Genomic DNA, 19653 nt, shown 5'->3' with positions numbered 1-19653 from the left:
TGAAGGATGGATCCATCTGGACAGGCAAAGATATGGGATAGAAGCATTTCAGGCAGAGGTAGCCAGAAGTGCTTTTACCGCTCTGAGCCCTTAGAGAACCCTATACCTATGTGTAGGTATATGATATACCTCTCCCAAGTGCCACAGATCCCCGCTCCTATGTATCCACCTTATTACCACCTTACCACCTTGAGGCTAGGAACCATATCTGAGTCTCTCTATATCCTTCAGAGTACATGCAGTGCCAGGTGCATATTGGCTGGCTGACTGAATAAATGGGTAGTAGGAAAAAAATCCTTTGAAAATCCAATTGACTTTATACCTATGTGAAAGAAGGAAACTTAAGCCACATCTGGGTTATTAGGATTGGAAGATTAAGTCCCAGTGGAAAATGTTCAGGAATAGCAATGAAGAACTAAGTGAACTGAATGTATTCAATTCAAAACCCAGGAGCAGGTATTCTAGGCCCACGGTGAGTCACCAGAGATCACATACGAGGTGCCTTTTTGGTTCTCCCAAACAGGAATATGGACATAGCAGAGAAAGAAACAGACATAAAAAACACTTTCTTCTGGAGGTGGGGTGGCAAGAGCCCAAGGGACACCTAGCCTGGAGGAGTGGAATGACCGTCTGGAGGTGGGGAGGGCTCCACCTTGATGGTGTCCAGGGCAAGGTCAAGGACGGCACACTGCTTTGGAGTGAGATTCCGTGTTTCTTCTCGCACCATGTGGTCCTGGAAGCACAGAGACAGCAAGAGCATCAGGTCAGCTCGGGGATGTCATGGAAGCCTTGCCCCCACCTGCCAACCCATAGTTCCTCTTCCTTCCCTCGTCTTCAGTTTCCAATGCTCAAAGGCACTTCCCAGGCACCACATCACGCCCCCCACCCCACCCCAGCCTCAGAAGGACCCCACACATCCACAGAACCTTGAGTTTGGAAAGATGGCTCAGCTCCTTGGCAGCAGTGAAGATCAGCTGTGTGCCCTGGGCAGAGAGGGAATCAGTCAAAAGCCGAGGACTCCAAACTCGGACAGGAAGCATGGAGCGCGGGAAGGGAGACAGGAGGAGGAAGTGGAAGGGAAGTGTCCTTACTGTCTGGTCAGTGAGTGGCGGCAGAACAATCATCCTTTCCACTGTGTTCATCACCACCCGCCAGAGCTCCTTCAGCACACGCTTCAGGACCGTCTTCTCACACACAGTGGCGAAGAGGGTGAGGCTGCAGGCCCAGGCAACAGGTAAGGCTGGGGCAGGTATGAGAGGCCCTGTCCCCGAGAGGCTCCTCTGTCTCATTGCCTCTGCCTTGCTTGTCCCCACAGGACAGTCCTGCATGTGGGACTCACTTGCCATCCAGGAAGTCCATGAGAGGCCGGAGCACGCTATCTGCGTCCTGAGCCACGGAGGCCCTGGCGTTGGGAGATGCATTCCCTGGTCCCCGCACCTGGCCCAGGATGTCGGCCATTTGTCGAACACACTCATCAATCCGCACCTGGAAACTACACATGTGCCCACAGTGCAGCCCCCGACCCTGCCCAGACACACACTGTCCCGGGAGCAGCACCAGCTGTTCGATCCCACTCCAGCAAGCTCCTGGTGCAGCTCCAGCAGGGACAGCCAGCAGGAGGGAAGATCCACACTCCTGCAGCTAGATGGGTGTGGGGCAGGAGCCGTGGGACCAGCCAGAGACCATACCTGGTTCTGAGAGCAGTGTATGTTGGGGCCACTGACCTGTTTCCAAACACCATGCTGAGCTCATCCAGAACCGTATTCAGTTTCACCTGCAGCTCCTTCAGACTGTCGGCAGCTTCAGGGTCCAACTGTATCCACAGGAGATGGGCTTGGCTAAGCTGGTTCTCTTACCCTTTTCTCCCTCCTGTACCCCTACTCCTCTCCTTGGGGCCTTTACCCCAATGCCTACTAGAATGTTTCAGGGCAAGCCAGCCCAGACCCCAAGCTAAGCTCCTGGCCTATACTGAGTCAGGAGAGAGTGGAGTTCTGCAGCCAGGGAGCTCGGGAACAAGGGGAACAGCAAACCCTAAGACCTACCTCCTTGCCTCCCATGGCCTCAAACATTTTTTCCAGCTGGACCCTCAGTTGCTGCATGTTGTTCATCAGGATACAGGGCTTTGGGGAAAAACAGAGCTGCTGAGTCTTGGCTCCTTTCACCACAGGACCCGTCAGCCTAGGGTCCCTCCCTCTCTCACACTGCTCCAAAAACCACAGTGAATTTATGACACGTATTACATGTGTCTCTCCCTGAGCACTGAGAAATGGAAGCAATTCAGACAATTCTCCATGAATAAAGACTAGAAGCAAATGTTTCTGCTTTTAAGCTGGGTGGAGGCCGCAGGTGTTCCTGGTATTATCATTTATAACTCTTTGAATATCTCCATTTTTTTATATTAAAAAAATACTAAGCGAAAGTCTAGCTAAGTAGAGGATAAAGTACCAAACGGAGGCTCAGAGGGACTCCTATTCACGTTATTCTGTGGCACAATCTAAAGCGAATGCCTGCTGGGAACAGAAGTCAGGAACACCACCCCACCCTCAGCTCTGAGGACTGCTTCAGAAGCAAGGGTTCAAGTGCCTTCCACTCCCTGCTCTAAGGGTCCCAGGGTTGACTCTCACCATTTTCTCCTTTGTGCAATAAGCGGGAAAGTTCTTTGATAAGATGTCTGCATACTGCATCAGCACCTTCCCGATGGTCTGAGAAAAAAAGAGGAGAAAAGAACCGGGAACCCTTAGCTTCCCTCACAAGGATCTTGCCTGAGAGGTCACACCTCTCATTCTAGGATAGTAACCACATGGAGGTAATGGGGAATCTCACAGTAAGGGACAAAGCTTCCTATCAGCCCTCGAACAGCATTAAGACAAATGCACCTAAGCACCCCCGACACAAACAAAGGAGAATGGGGTCACACCAGGCTTCGCCCGAAGACCACCTCCTAGAGGGGTTGAGCTCAGGCTGTCAGTGTGTGTGGTGGTGGTAAGCGAAGTGGGTAGGGAGGGTCACGGTCACCTTAGCAAATCTCCTCATGTAGTTGGCAAGGATGTTGGGGTCTGGGCATTCCAACTTCCGGATAATCTCAAAGCTCTGGTTGAGCTGTGTGAAGACGTCCACCACCGAGCAGGAAAAGAGCGCGTGCTCTGATGTCTGCTGGAACTGAGGAAAGCCATACACAAGGTCATCGTCCTCAGCCACTACCTTTCTCCAAGTTCACAGGGTTTAAAAGGGCTCTGCCCAGCAACAGGTGGCTCTGGCCAGCAAGAGGTGGCTCTGGCCCTCAATAGCCCGCCTTATGGAGTCAACAGGGTAGGGATGGCCACCTGGCTAAAGCCCAGGAACATTTACTGACCTGGAGCCCTGGCCTCACCCCTGTGCAGCCCAAGCCCCCAACTTACCCCATCCTTCTTATCTCGTTCCAAGGCCCCACGCAGGAATTCCAGGGACACATCCTCATTCTCGTCCAGCCATTGTAGAACAAACTGCTCAAACCACCTGCAGCCAGGCAGGAGAAGTAGGAGTTGGAGCTAGTGGTTGGCATATGCCATGTGCCTGACGGCTCCCCCAGACTGGGGTCTTCTGGCGGGTAGGGCATCGTTTGACACGTGTCTCTTTCTCCAGCAGTGCCCAGATCAGGCAGTCTCAAGACTGGCTTGCTGAACTGAGCTGAAGCTCCGGGTCCCACCCACCCCCGAAGCCACAGCGCCCGCTTGATGACTCACGCTGGGTACTCGGGCCCCTGCCCCTGGCAGGCAGGCAGGTCCTGCACATATTCATTGTGGAGCCACTTCACCTTGAAGTGCAGGTTCATGTAGTCGGCACTCTTACACAGCCGGTCTTTCTCATGCTCTAGGGGGAGGGAGGGAGGCTGGCTCAGGTCCTGGCAGGAGAGGCCATGGTTCCTGAGTTTTCCCAAGGCAGCAGGTCCAGCCAGGCAGCCCTGTCAGATGTCTGATAAACAGAGGGACTCCCACCCACCCCGTCACAGCCATCTGCCCCCACCAGTGAGTACTCTGCTCTCCAAGAGCCTGGCCTAAGTCTTCCCTTAGAGACGAAGCCACACTCCCAGATAAGGCCTCGAGTCTTCTTGCTGTGGCTTTTGGAAGTGTCAAGTAGGGCACTGGCCTCTGGTGAAGAAGAAGAGAATGGGATGTGGGGGCTAATGCTGATTCGTGGGGAGACTGCCCAGGATTAGAGAGGGATGACGGTTTTCCAGGGTCTTTCTACTTTCGGTAGCTTAAATGCAGACTTAAGGAGATGAGCAGTTGTACGTGACATGAATGGGTCAACGGCAACTACACAGAGAAGGGAAAACCAAAGTGGACCCAAGCTGACAGAAATTGCAGTTGTGCAGCCATGGTGTAACAGAATGTTGAAATGAACTGAAGGGACCCAGAGCAGAGCTGGGACACAGAAACTGAACTCTCGAAGAAATATGCAAGAAGAGTCAGTTTGGAAACCATGGAAACACAGTCAGATGAAAGGGCCATCATGCTACAGAAAATGGGATGCTCTCTACGGACTTGAAAGGCTGAATCTGTAGGGCCTTCTGGAAAATCTAGGACAAAGATCACCCACAGCTTGCCCAGAGAGTCTGCAGCCCGGCTTCACACACAGGTTCTCTTCATCTACCCCCTTTACAGATGAAGGAGGAGTTTGAATAAGAAAAGCTGATTGTGTGTGCTTACATGTAGCACAGTGGTAAAAGCAAGCACACGGGGAAGAGTACTGAGCAACCAGAAGGAAGGCCAGTGTCCTCGGGAACTCTACTGCTTAGCTGTGAGTGGCCAGAGGTGATGTTCCCCCAGGTGAAGGCACAACATCCAGTCTGGGGCAGTGGCCCTTCTGAATGACTGCAGCAGACACTCGAGGAGGAAACGGGAGTCTGGGAGTCAGCCTCTCAGGGCTCTGGCTCCCAAGAATTTCATTTCCTGGCACAGCAGACAGCACCGTCTTAACCTGAAGTTTCATTCATAGTCTCTTTTATGAAGCAGTGAGCAAGAGGAGAGGAAAAGATATAAGACCAGAGGTAAAGGGACAAAAACCAAAAGTTCTTACCACCCAGAAAGAGGATTTTTTGTGTACAAATGACAGTGGATGCTTGTGACAGAGCAAAGACACCAATGAATAATAGAGTGAAAAAATTGGGGACATCATAGAAACTCTCTCAGGACTTGCCCCTTCTCTTCCACCCCATACCCTGCTGTCCTGAACCCGTCTAACAGCCTAGAAACATGAAAAGGTACCACCAGGAGGGTCCTCCCCTCTTCCTGTCCAGCAACCCACTGGAAGTGGAGGCAGTGCTGCTCCATCATTCCAGAGCTCCCTAACTGCTAGTTCTTCAAGGGATCTTCAAGTTACTGTACTTACGTATAATTCTCACTCTTTCTGTAAATCCATTATCTGCACTCTGGTCCCAAACCCCAATTTCTACATTAACTTCTGTGGTACAAAAACTAACAGGATGATTGCTGAAACACTGGTCACACGTCATACTATTCTAACAATTCCATGGTGTCAAGCTCCAGTGAAGTTGCTTGAGGTTACTGTTGAGGGGTGGTGTTGGGGGTGTGGTTAATCTGTCAAAAGGGGCAAGCCCCTGACTTCCACATTCCTCCTCCATTCGTCTTTCATCCGTGGAGAGTTTTTTCAACCTCATGATTTCAGCTATCCAGCTTGCTGATCATCTTCCCCAAATCTCTCTTTGGTTTTGGTAATGTCTATAGAAAGCTCTGATGGAACATCTCACTTTACCCAGGTTTAACTCTAGTCCCCAACTTTCACCATCTGAGTATCTCCAGCTGAAGTTGAACAGAGTATACACTCTAATCTTACCCTCCTGTTCAATACTGAGAATCATCAAGTCTTTCTTCTTCCTCTTTATTCACATCCAATTAAATCATCAGTCCCTGTTGATTTCACCTCCAAAACTTCTCTGGAATCTGTCCATTTCTTTCTAGTCACACTATTACCTAACTAGATCTCATCACCACCATCTCTACCGTAGATTACTACAATAGTCGCCCAACTGGTCATTCCTCCTCCAATCCATTCTCCACACTGTCTCCAGGGTGAGTGGCCTTCCTACATTATACATCTGATCATGTCAGTCCCTTGTTTAACATACTTCATCGGCTCCCGACTGCCTCAGGATAGAGCCCAAAAACCTAAACATGGCTTATAACCTTTATGATCTGGCTCTCTTCTGGTTCTACTTCTCTATCTTTATCTCTCATTTGTCTCTTCCCTTATACTCTAAGTACTAGTCACATGGAACTACTGCTTCCAGTTCCAGACAGCAGGCCAGCTCGCTCTAGACTCTAGGTGTCTGAACATACTGTATCCTCTGCTTAAAATGCTCTGTGTCTCCCTTTCCTGTCACTACTACCCTCTCTCCCCACTGGCTAAGTCCCAGGTTTCAGTTTGTACACCTCCTCCTTAAGGAAGCTTTCCCAGGTCTGGGGTACATGGTTTTCCTCTTAGGACCTTATGCTTATTCCTTTGTGGCACTTATCTTTGAATCGTAACTGCCAATTTATGTCTGATGTCTAGATTAGTCTGTGAATTTTTCAAGGGCTGGGGCTATGCCTCATTCATTTCATTGGGGCTCCAGTACCAGCACAGTGCCTAGTACAAAGAAAATACTCAATAAACATTTGGTGAATGGAGGGGGTGGGATTTACCGCAAAGGAGCATGAAGAAATTTCGTTCTACATTTTAACTGGGATAGTAGTTACACAGGTGTATTTGTCAAAACTCATCAAATTGTACTCTTAAAGCATTTTTACTTTATTGTATATAAATTATACCTCAATAAAGTTGACATAAAATATTAGGTAAGATATAGCATTTTCACAGTTGATGTCAACACTCTTGTCCTCCAGGTCTCCAAACTCTCCCCACTCTCTTGCCCTCCACATTCCGACAATCACTAAGTTCTACACAACTTCCTCCCAATGTTTATCAAAGCCCATTCTTCCCTCTCCATTTCTTTGTTCTAATTCCAGCCCCGCCCCATAGCCCTAAATTATTACAACATTATCTGCACTCCCTGCTTCTGGTCTCTCCTGTTCTAGCTGTCCTATTTTCCACTGAGGTAAAATCTTATAAAAATACTACTTTGTTCACATTGCATCTCTGCTCATGAGCCTATAATAGTTTCTTATTGTCTTTAATAACTAAGATTTATTAAGTTCTGAGTAAATGCCAGTCAGTATGCTAAGTATGTTACATACATCTCAGTTATTTCATGAGCTCAATGAAATACATGCTATCATCACTCCCATTTTACAGATGAGAAAATAGGAGTTCATGAAAATGACATAGCTCGGTCTAAGATCACACTACTGAGTAGGTGGTGAAACTGAGATGTGAAACTATGTTAACATTAGTTTTTTTCTCTTCAAGAGTTTTCTACCCCTTTGTGTTTGTTTTAAATATTAGCAGAACTCCCCTTTCAAAAGAAATCTCACATAGAACTGCAGATAAGATTGGTAAAAGCAGAACTGACTTAGCTGGTACCAGGTAAAAGGCCTGGAGCCCAACTTCCTGGCTTCCCCTTCTCACTTAGCTCCTGAGATACCTCTGTTTGAAACCTCAGCCCCATCTCACACTCTCTCTTGTGGAATTGATTCACTTTTCACAGGAATTTATCTTTTTTCCCCCCAAATCCACTGCCAAGAAATGGGACCATACTCCCCATCAGGCGCTCCAAGTGGCCTGGAGCGCCTGGAGGAGAGGGACAAGTGGAGGAGAGGGACAAGTGGCCTGGAGGAGAGGGACAAGTGGCCTCCTCACTGGCCTGACAGGCTAATGCATGGGCTATAGCCCCAGGCTTGATCCAGCGTGGGCAGGAGGCAGCCACTGCTCCGGGGTGGAATTACAGAAAGTGTGTGACAGGTTGTGCTGTCTCAAACTTAACACAGATCTTCAAGTTTTTCAACTTCAAAACTAAATGATCCTGCAGAGAACAGATTGGTGGTTGCCAGAGGCGAGGGATGAGGGTGGGTGAAATGAATGAATGGAATCAAAGGTATAGATTTTCAGTTATAAAATAATTAAGTCTTGGAGAGGTAATGTACATCATGGTGACTACAGTTAATAACACTGTGTTGCATATTAGAAAGTTGCTAAGAGAGTACATCTTAAAAGTTCTCATCACAAGAAAAAAAATTTTGTGTAACTGTGTGGTGATGGATGTTAACTAGACTTATTGTAGTGATCATTTTGCAATAGATATAAATAGCAAATCATTATGTTATATACCTCATACTAATATAACGTTGTATGTTAATTATACTTCAATGAAAGAAACAACTAATTGATCTAAACCTTAACAAGTTTTAAGTCTAAGGGTTACCTATTTCCCCTGCCACTCCACCCAAATAATAGACCCAGATTCTGCTTTGTCCTTGTCCCAGACTGCTCCCCTCCTTCTAGATTCACTTTCACAGAGAGGAGACTGACATATGTATATAGACAGACAGGAAAGGCAGCTAAGTAAGTGAGCACAGATGGGTGCAAATGGGAAGTAGGGAACAATATCTTTGTGGACCAAAGTGGGAAATGAATAAAAGAATAAGCTGAATGAACAAGATGAATAATAATTTTTCTGTGGAAAAGTGAGGGGAAAACTATCTTTCTGGCTTTGTCACACCAATCCAGAAGAGCTTTCTGGAAAGCTAGTCCAAGCAGTCCCCAGTGTGAGAAAATAATCTTAACTAAGTATTTAAAGGCTGCGATTCTTTAAAACTGTAAAGACAAGTTTCACAAGACCATTCTCCAGGGAGTGGGCCATTTGCAAATACCCAGCATGGGAAGAACTGATCTCTGGGCTGGGCCAGTATCATGCTAAAGCTGAAAGGAAGAATCTACATCCACACAGCCATTTTCTTTATTCCTTCGGCTGAAGCTTTACCCACCCACTATGCCTAGAATCCCTCCAGTTTCTCACTGTACCATTCACCCTGAACTTGCAGTTGTCTGGGAGAGAGGAAAGAGACAAGGAACAAGGCACTTGGACTGGGGACCTGCAGCCCATTGCCTTGGGTGCACCCTTACCCTCCAGTGCATATTTCATGTCTTGGGCAAAGAGCTGCCACATTACTTCTGCGCTGACTTTTCCCACATTCAACTCCTGAGGAAACCTGGGTGATGGAAAAAGCCACAGTTAGAAAACAAGGCAAGAACCATTTGATTTGATTGATTCTGAAGCTAACGTGCCTAGTTCTTGTAGGTCAGATTGAAGAAAGGAGAAGCCTAGGAAACAGGGCTAGGCTCACTCTGGAGAAAAGGGGTTCAAGGGCCAGTGGTAGGACAAGTCGGGGCAGAGAATCCCCTTAGGCAAGGTGGGCCAGGGGAGAGGATGACCAAAAGGCAGGGAAGTGAGGCCCAGAGGAGAAAGGCTGAGGCTGGAAGGCAGGCTCAGGCTAAATAAGCTGGAGGAGAAAGGACAAGAAGGTGGGCTATAAGGTAACCCACTTTATTCCCCAAACACAGACACATACACACATGGTCTCTGGATCCCCTGGGACTCCTATGGCAGCCATTCCCAGAGGCCTCTTATTCCAAGGAGGCTGCTTCAGTCTGGGCAGGGCCCCCCATTATGTTTCCACACTTGTCTCCAGAAACAGTTACCCAGACAGATACAAAGGACAGAGGGACAGACGAACGGACAGGAGGAAGAGGTGGCACTGCAAACACACAGAGATAGGAAAGAAAGAGGCTGTTAGAAAGATGGACAAACAAACCACCAACCAGACAGTCAAGTGGGGTGATACTCACTGGTTCAGAACAAGTGTGTAGGAATTCTTATCTTCCTCTATGATTGACACAATGAGCGTGATGAGTTTGGGCCAGAAATCCAGGTTCCGAATGCTGGGTCCTTGTTCCTCTGGAGGTAGTTCCTGCTTCTTGTTCCAGAGGAGACAGTGAGAGTCAGAATAAAATGTGGCGAGTGTGTCCAGTCTTCCTCTTTCTTTCCCCCTCCCCATGCCCCTTCCTCTAGAATCAGGTACCCTTCCTCTCCTAGAGCCCGTCTTCCACAAGACTGCCCCTGTTGTATCAGAGAGGTAACTGTTGGGAGGTCCTTGAACACAAAAAGTTGGTCCCTGAGAATTTTTCTCCCCAGCTCCAGGTCACTGATCTGATAAGCTTGGTCAGTCACAGACATAAAGATGCCCATCCCCCCTTCCTCAGTAGCTATGGGTATTATGACTTCTGGGCCAAAGTAAGCAGCCCCTCCAAGCTCACTAAGTAGGTCCAGTTCCATGTGACACCCACTGGCAGCCCTCCTCTGCCGGCCCCTCCCCCACACACATACATACACACCTCTGCTCTGAGAAGCTACTTCAAGTTCTGCAGGAGCTACTGAACAGACCTAGCATGCTGGTTGGCCTAACCTTCAGTGGGTCAGGACTTCCCTTAACTCTTGGAAGGTCACTGGGGGAAAAACTGCATCTAGGAAGCTATTTGCCTAGCTGGATAAGAAAAGCCCTATGTCTACGGCCATACCAGCCTGCGCCCGATCTCGTCAGAAAAGCCCTTGGGGAGCCAAGAATACCCAGTGGGGAAAGGATGGTCTTTTCAATAAATGGTGTTGGGAATGAAATTGGGCTGCTATCTTATAACACTCACAAAAATTAACTTGAATGGATTAAGGACTTAAACCATAAAATTCCTAGAAGAAAACATAGGGGAAAAGCTGCTTGACAATTGATCTTGGCAATGATTATTTGGGGTATGACATCAAAAGCAAAAAGTAACAAGTGCGACTACATCAAACTGAAAAGTTTCTGCACATTAAAAGAAACAATCAACAAAATGAAAAGAAAACCTATAGAATGGGGGAAAATATTTGCAAACCATATATCTGATAAGAGATTAATATCCAAAATATATAAAAAACTCATACAACTCAACAGCAAAAAACCAATCTGATTGAAAAATGGGTAGAGGACTTGAATAGACATTTCTCCAAAAAAGACATACAAATGCCCAGCAAGCACATGAAGAGATGCTCTGTATCACTGATCAGCAGGGCAATGCAAATCAAGCCACAATGAGATGTCATCTCACACCTGCTGGAATGGATGTTATCAAAAAACTGAGATGTAACAAATGCTGGCTAGGATGTGGAAAAAAGGAAACCCTGATGCACTATTGGTGGGAATGTAAATTGGTGCAGCCACTATGGAAAATAGCACGGAGGTGCCTCAAAAAATTAAAAAGAGAACTATTGTATGATCTACTCCTAGGTATATATTCAAAGGAAATAAAATCACTATCTAGAAGAGACAGCTGCACCCCCATGTTTACTGCAGCATTATTCACAACCTAAGTGTACATCAATGGATGAATGGATAAAGAAAATGTGGTATATAAACACAATTAATTATTATTCAGCCATAAAAAACAAGGAAACATGTCATTCACAAAAACATACACGGACCTTGGGGGCCTTATGCCAAGTTCAGTAAGTCAGACAAAAAAAGAGAAATACTCTATGACCTCACTTATATGTGGTATCTAAAAACATCAAATTCATAAAAACAGAGAGTAGAATGGTGGTTGCCATGAGCTGGGGGGTAGGGAAGATGGGGAGATACTGGTCAAAGGGTACAAACTTTCGGTTATAAGATGAGTAAGTTCTGGGAGATCTAAGAACAGAATGGTGACTATAGTTAACAAGACTGTATTGTATACTTGAAAGATGCTGTTAGAGGTTTAATGTTCTCACCACTAACAACAACAAAATGGTAATTACGTGAAGGTTGCGTTAACTAACCCTATTATGGTAAAATTTCACAATATATACGTGTATCAAATCATCACATTGTACACCCTAACTTAAACAATGTTATATGTCACTTATATCTCAATAAAGCTGAAAAAGAAAGAAAGAAAAGGCCTTATTGGGAAGAGATAAAGGAATACAATGGTGCATTCGGGAAAGGAGAAGCAACTCTATATTCAGACCCCAGACAGGGCAAGGAGGGGTCATCACAGAGAGGACGCAATGGATATTTATCTCCCACTGGGACAAAAACACCCAGAAAGACAGGGCTTTTATGTAGATGCCATACGTCATCACAAAGTCTCCGCAGTCCTTAATAAGCCCGCATTACCAGGAAGTAACTAGAAACCAGGAACCCACAGAATGTGGATTTATGCCTCCTTAGTATCATGAAAACATATCTCTTTCTTCAACATTTTCTGCCATTACCCTGAAGCAGGCCCTTATCATTCAAGGATCTCCTAACTGGCCTTTGATCTTCAAAGATCTCACTTCCACACACTTGTTAATGATCTTTCTGCAAGGAAAATCTCCTAGTGTTATTCCTCTGCCCTTCATGGCCTTCAAAAATGTTCCAACTCCATAGCTTGACACAAAAGTCCCTCAGACCGTGACCTCTCTCAACCTCAGACTTTACCATTTATCTTTTGTTGCAGCCATCACCACACCACCACCACCACTTACTCTATGCTTATTATGTGCCAGGCACTTTGCTAAGACCTTTACATTCACTAACTCATTTAATCCTCATAGCAACTACATTGGATAGAAAGTATCACCACCTTCATTTTACAGAGAAGGAGACTCAAGGACAGCGACGTTACGTAACTTGCCCAGATCATGTAGCTATAAACAGCAGAACCAAGACTTGACCCCGCATAGCTGAACTCCAAACGCTGACGCTGTAACTACCTAAATAAATTGTTTATTCTTATCCAAATTAACATGCTCATTTACAATTCTGTGCCTCCAAACATCCTGTTTCCTCTGCATGGTATCCCCCTCCTCCTCAGCCCCCCTTTTTAAATTAAATTTATTGGGGTGACATTGGTTAGTAAAATTATATAGGTTTCAAGTGTACAATTCTATAATACATCATCTACATATTGGCCAGCCCCTTTCTCTAGCTAATTGCTCAAAATTCATGTTCTTTACCTTTCCTGAGACGTTTTCCCTGATACCCCTGTTCTGGTTAGATACGTCTCTTCTGAGCTCCCAGAACACCCTCTGTGAACCTCCGGTATAGATGTAACAGACAACTACAACTATAATAAAATCTAGTAACAATAGAAAACAATAAATGTAGTAATTGCCCCTCACCTCCACCAAACAACGAGCTCCCCCAAGGTAGAGATGTGTCTTAACTTTACATCCCTAGTGCTCAGTTAATTAAACAAATGTACAGATGAATGAACCAATGAAGATCAGTAGAGGGAAATCAAAAAAGATACCAAGGGTTTACTTCAATGTAAACAATGAATAATAAGAAAATGAGAGTGAAATTTAAAAAGCAGCAAAATTCAAAGGCTAAGTAAGGTCCCTGAATAGTTTATAAACCCCCTTTCAAAGTCTAGGTACATTTTCTGGTAGGGAACAGAAACCAAATACTCAGACAGACCCCTGCATAGATGAAAGATCAAAGTTGAGAAGAGTGTCTTCTCCCAGCCAGAGAGAACCCACAGATGGATGTCAGCGAAGGCCAGAGATGCCAAGCTAAACAAAGGCACCAGGAAACCACCCATGGACTTCGGAACCAACAGGAGGTGTTACAAACCTTAAAGGTAGGAAGCCTTAAAGATAGGGCAGGCAGAAAGTGCACATTTGGGAATGTGAGGAAGCAGCGCAAACAAAATTTTAGTCTTTACTAAAGTGCTCCCAGGAAGCATTACAAATTGGGTATATTCACCAAAGGGTAAATGTCTAAGAGATTTATCTTATCCTTTTATGATCTGCTGTCCAAATCCTACTGCCTTTCAAGGTCTATTTCAAATGTCCCTTGTTTTATGTAGCTTTTCCCAATACCTGATGAAGAGTGACTTCTTCCTTCTTGGAATCCCTTCAGTTTTATCCCTCTTTCAAGTCCCTCCTAACAGATTGCTTTGATTGGAGTTTTATATATACTCATGAGACTGTGAACTAACTGAAGGAGCACTATGCTTTCCTCAGACCTGGCCCAGAACCAACATTCCATACATATTTGTTGGACTGAAGGGAATCTGTTTTGCAAAGGTGTGGTCTGCAAGACATTGCTAAGACGGGAACTGTGAGTACTTAGACCCAGAAATAGATCTTGGCTTGCAAATGGGGGGGGGGGAGGATACCATTAAAAAGATCTAGAAAAATATACAAAGTCACCAGGTACTGAGTTAGGATGCCAGCATAAAACAGGTGAAGTATATCAACCTCACAGAAGGACAGGGTCAGTCAGCTTGATAGTCAGTGGATGAATATATCTCAGAAGACCATGCAAGGCAGAGAGAAGTGCTCAGAGGGAAAAGTTAAACTTCCATGAGCCAGTATCTCAGAGAGACAGCTACGGATCTCAGAGGAAGACAGCCTGGAACATAGAGGGTTCCACATAAGTCAGAATAAAATTAATCTTGGGGGAGAAAAAGGAGTCTGGGATGGAGTGAGAATTCACCTACTCATCCCCTGAAACTGCTCAAATTTTGGTCACTTTCTTCAGCACCAAACTAAAACTTACTGTGGCCACTTCTGTTCAACTCAGTTATGTCACATCTGGTCCAATAGTCCCTGTCCATCTACAAATGTCTCAATATGGTCTAGATGGTCCACACTCTACAAAACTCACTCACCCTCAAGAACATCAAGGACCGTCCTGAGCTCCCTTACACCACGAGCACAGCAAAGGAAAGCTGAGGCTCCAGGAGCCCCTGATAGCTGTCCCACCTCATCTCCAACCTCTTACCAGCTGATACTGGCGGCTGTACAAGTCATGGCAATTGTTGAAGATATACTCATATGTGGAGTTCAAACAGGCCTTCACACAATCCTTTACCACTTGGCTGGCTCTTGGAGGGCTCTGCAGTTCTTGCACCTGTCAATGAACAAAAGAAATATGGGCCCAGGATTCTGCTCACCTGGGTCGGATCCCCTCCTAGAACTCCCCGAAACTAGTGCAGATTCCCCTTTCTGGGTTTCTGGACCTTGTCCTGGGTTGAAATTGCCAAGACAGTTGATAGTGAGAACTGCCAAGCCCATCCTTGTTGATCCATAGTCTTCTAACAAGTAACCCAGGGAATAGGTGTACAGAAATGTGGGCTTAGAGGTGAGGATTCCTGTAGCCTCAGAATGCCAAATGATTCTTATTTGGGCCAGGTCCCCAGCCCAGTTCATCTCTTACCTTCATTCTGAAGAAAGTAATGCTGGTCAGCAAATCCACTGTGGACTTTAAGTCCTGAAGCCGCTCAGGGCTCCCAGCAGGGAAATTATTCTGTTGTAAATCGAGCAAATGTAAGAAAGGAACAGAGAAATATGAACACCTTCCCTGACAGAAGCAACGAAATCAAAAGCTTCGTTACCTACTACCCACTGGGACTTTCCCTAGTTGAGACGGAAAAAAGAAAAAGAAGCTGTAATACTACAGCTTTTCCACTGACACAGACAGGCCCTTGCCAAAAGCAGGGGTTAATAATCCCCAGCCCTGAAAGCAACACTTCCTAGCCCCAACCTCCTTCCCATGCAATGTGTGTGCATTTGCACAAATGAACACACAGACACACACATACACACACACACATTTTTCTTGGGTGAATATTTTTACACCCAAACAGTGAGTTCTTCAAAAGTTACAATCTAACTGTATATCCTGGAATATAAGTGGAGCCACACTACAGATGAGATTGAGATCCAAGGCATGTACTTTCTGTACACTGGACCCCAGCCTCTTTTCTGGAGCCAGCAGATGGCAGAGCTCTGAGCAGAACTGCTTTTGGAGTGAGCTCCTTGGGACCTTCCCATCATGCCTCACTTCACTCCCTTTGGCATCAAGTTTAGGAAGACGCTGCCAAAGACAGCTGAAGGGAGATGTTGAAGCACTTTCCACTTTAAGGGTGGCTCTTTTAAACCTGCAAATGGCTTACTTATATGCTATATACAAGATATACAGGTTACTCGCCTTTATTCATGCAAATGGAGGGCAAATGATTAAAACCTCACTTTCTTTTTAACTTTGAGGTTATTTTTATACTTACTTTTTAATGTGGGAATATTGCCTGTTCTGGAAATCGACAACACTTTAAAGTAAGTAATGAAGCCATTCTAAGAGGATCTAACTGAAGAAGAATTGAAAAACTGCCCATTTCCCTGTCCTGTCCTGTCCCAGGTGCCCACCCTCCTACAGCATCTATTTCCTACCTCCATTCTAGAAATAGACATGACCGCTGCTACAAATTACCTGCCCAAGTCAAGCTACTCTCTCTCTCTTTCCCTTTAGCCGGATTCTCACAACTTCCCTGGAAAATGAGGAGAGTATGGAAACATGTTAAGAAAAAAATGTAATTATCTAATTTTTTAAAGGGGCATTTCTGGAACAGATTATCCTCAGGAGGCTCCCTAATGAGAATGTCATCAGAGAACTTGATAGAGTGATATGAGTGGGGTTGGAAAGCCAACTGCCTATAAAAAAATCAACCACACCTGCAGCTATTCACATACTGCATGGTCCTTGGAGCTTGCACAACCACAGGTGTCAGGGGCACTGGCCATGCACATGCGCGCGATGACGCAGACCAATTTTCTTTGCCTTCGATCTTTGTAGCCAAGATTGGCCTACAGTCTGTCTAGACTGAGCTGATATTATCTGTCATCCCACCCCACAGCCATGTCTTCACTCACCCTGTATGTAGAGAGGTCAATCCTCAGTGAGTTGTGCAGCTGGTCTAGTAGTTTCACAAATCTCTCTTTCTGAGGGTGGGAAACAAATAACAGGGAAGAGAGAAATAATCTGTTTCTGAGCCCCCTAGACTATAACAGAAACAGAGCCATCTCTGGATGAGAAGGCGACACAGGGTTGGGGATACATCCTTTCCTATCCCTGCCCCTGAGGAGAGTAACAACATGTAAGGAAGAAATGGAATTGGTGGCCCCTGTTCTATCTCTTAGCAGCTCTGCCTCAAACTAGGGAATCTTTTCACACTGGCAATGGGAGTGGAAATCCCTGGGAGGGAAAACAGCTCTTTCTACACAAGAATCAACTCAAGATGACCAGCGAGTACATCTCCACCCCTTTGAAACTCTAACTCATCTTAGTCAAAGGGAAACTCTAAACACATTCTCCAAGCTATTCCTGAGTTTGTAGTCTCCTGACTTATCTTGGGGTAGCTCAAAGCAGTTAAACAGCCACAGTCTAGCAGTAATGATGTGAGAGAGAAAGAGTGATGCATCTGGAAGGTGATCAGGCAGTCCTGAGAGAGTTTCTCTTTAAACCACGTTCCACATCATTTCCCTTAGTTTACTTTTTTAATGTTAAATAAATAACAATCTATTTTAATAGTTGATTTTTATAGAAAAGGTATAATTAATTAAAGGTATAATTAAATGTGAAATCACATGCCTCTAGGCTGTGTGGCATAGCCCTACTAGAACTCATATATTGATTAGATGATATGTCACTAGTACTGATTAAGTCAATATATGATGGGATGAAACACTAGATCTGGTATATGACTTGCCTAATCAATGATATTAATTCATCTACAGAAAGACTATTAACAACAAGAAAATGTGGTTAGTACCATAAACAGGGCTCGGAGACCCAGTGGATTTGGAGGCATCAGTAATTTTGTACCTAAAGAGGTAATCTTTGTTGTGGGTCAAAGATATTTCATTCAGTTTATACTGAAGTTATACCAGGAGATATTCTGAGTAAGGATTTACCTTCTCAAAAGGAAAGAGCACACCCTGAGTAGGGAAAACAGTCCAGACACTAGAAAAGGGATAGGCTCAGGTATACACTGGTATTCTTGCTTAGACATCAGTCTCATGTGAACTTAAGTGGTATGAATAATATTTTAAAAGGTCCATTTGTGGATCTGCAGGACTAAGGAACATGGTAACTTGACCAAGTTCTTGGCCTAGAGAGGTTCTACCTGAGCCCGGGTAGCACCCCCCACCCCGAACCATAGCAGTACTGTTTCTCTCTCATATCCACGTCTGAGGAGAGTTTATCATAAGTCTACATATCCATGTAAAATAAGGATAGTCTATTAGCAGTCTATAGACCCATAAGGAAACAAATTCATCTATCTAGGTAGTATCCATCTAAATTATAGGCTTATCGACCAACTCTATGGTATCAATCATAAAAAATGAAATTTTATTAATTAATAACAAATGGGTAGTTAGGTTTTTTACATCTCACTCACCCCAAAGTTGGAGGCTGCAAAGCGATCAGAAGCAGAGACATTGGTGGAGGCGGTTGTGTGGGCATAGTAGGCATTGATGTTGGCCAGTAAGGTGCTCATCACTGCTGGCACGCCAGGACACATGTACTTGGATGACAAACATGCAAAGTGCCTGAAAAACAGCACCCTTAGCCTCAAAGACTCTTCAGGGCTTGCAGTGATAGTCAGGTAACGAAAAGATTTCACTGATGTGTATGAAGCTTCCAATCACCGTGGCATACAAGGATCTTCATAATTTATTCATTCAAATATATATTCAATGAGCACCTACCACATGCCAGACCCTGTGCTAAGTGCTAGAAGCTAAAGATGGGATCGCTTGGCAGAGAAAGTAAGCGTTAGAAAGTAAGTCAATAATCCAAGGGGTGCTATGCAGAAACACTGTGGAAATATACAGGGAGATCGCCTAAATCAGGACTGTTGTGGGCTGGAAGGGATTAGAAAAAAGCTTCCCAAAGAAGAGATGGGAATAGAGCCGATGGAACTGTAACAGCTATATACAATGTCAGAGGGGTAATGGACTGGGGGGGAGGGGATATCACCTTGTGAGGGCTGTAAATGTCTAACTATTGCATTGTTTTGTACACTTGAAACTAATAAAAATAAATAAATAAATAAAAAATAAATAATTTTATACTAAAAAAATTAAAAATAAAATAAAAAGAAGAGATGATTGAAACAAGTCTTAAAGGATTAGTAAGGATTAAATCAAATGCAGCAGTGTGCAGATAATCAGAAATTGTATTGCAAAGACGAATACATTCATTACACAGTGATCCATTTGGGAAACCTCAGTTTATCTACTGTTCAGGTGTTTCATAGAGGAATACCAAGAAATGAGAAAGAAGAGGTAGATACAGAATAGATAAGAAAAGAATTTATCCTAAATGCCATAATAAAATTTGAAACAAAGGCATGGTGTGATGAGATTAGTTTTTCAGAAAGGTCCCTTTGATGATAAATTGGAAGACTTGGAGAAAGATAAGACTAAGACAGAAAGATCAGTTGAAGAGTAATTGCAATAATTCAGAAGAGAAGCAAGCAATAAAGCACTAAATGGAACAGAGTAACGGTTAAGAGCACAGACTCTAGTCAGACTCTAGGTTTGAATCTCACCTCCACCCATCACTAAATGACCTTAGATAAATTACTTAAACTTCTGTATACCTCAGTTTTCTTATCTGTAAAATGGGGAAAATAATGATTTTTTTCAACCCCTCACTGGGTTGACATACGCATTAAATGAGTTAACATTCATAGAGTGTGTAGACCAGTGCCTGGCACATAAGGAAATGCTACATAGAAGTTGTTGTTATCTTTGTTACCGTTATTGTTGAGCTATAGCAATGCTAATAGATTAAAAACATTTAGGTAAAAAAAAAAAAAAAACATTTAGGAGGCAGAATCTAGAGGTTTTAGAGATTGGATGTTGGC

The 19653-nt window shown here is 44.7% G+C and overlaps 1 protein-coding gene across 10 annotated transcripts in view; it reads right to left on the bottom strand.

Annotated features, from left to right (window-relative positions):
- The window catches only part of UNC13B (unc-13 homolog B), a 180744-nt gene that overhangs the window by 3726 nt on the left and 157365 nt on the right, over positions 1 to 19653 (bottom strand). For 5 of the 10 annotated variants that reach the window (XM_081067497.1, XM_081067504.1, XM_081067505.1 and 2 more), the window contains 16 exons: positions 18181 to 18331; positions 16652 to 16720; positions 15159 to 15248; positions 14724 to 14852; positions 9784 to 9911; positions 9061 to 9146; positions 3723 to 3849; positions 3399 to 3495; positions 3016 to 3159; positions 2625 to 2702; positions 2043 to 2120; positions 1725 to 1813; positions 1340 to 1492; positions 1092 to 1215; positions 927 to 983; positions 653 to 733 (listed from right to left, as the gene is read on the bottom strand). In XM_081067497.1, the coding sequence (XP_080923623.1) occupies positions 653 to 733; positions 927 to 983; positions 1092 to 1215; positions 1340 to 1492; positions 1725 to 1813; positions 2043 to 2120; positions 2625 to 2702; positions 3016 to 3159; positions 3399 to 3495; positions 3723 to 3849; positions 9061 to 9146; positions 9784 to 9911; positions 14724 to 14852; positions 15159 to 15248; positions 16652 to 16720; positions 18181 to 18331 (1681 nt within the window). Of the gene's footprint in view, positions 1 to 652; positions 734 to 926; positions 1216 to 1339; positions 1493 to 1724; positions 1814 to 2042; positions 2121 to 2624; positions 2703 to 3015; positions 3160 to 3398; positions 3496 to 3722; positions 3850 to 9060; positions 9147 to 9783; positions 9912 to 14723; positions 14853 to 15158; positions 15249 to 16651; positions 16721 to 18180; positions 18332 to 19653 lie in introns of all 10 variants that reach the window. The other 5 variants (XM_081067503.1, XM_081067499.1, XM_081067500.1 and 2 more) reach the window with 2 other exon arrangements.

The sequence above is a fragment of the Rhinolophus hipposideros genome, assembly GCF_964194185.1.
Source record: "Rhinolophus hipposideros genome assembly, chromosome: 11".
NCBI lineage: Eukaryota > Metazoa > Chordata > Mammalia > Chiroptera > Rhinolophidae > Rhinolophus > Rhinolophus hipposideros.
Note: the sequence above shows the minus strand (reverse complement) of the source record. Positions and strands in the feature narration are given on the sequence as shown.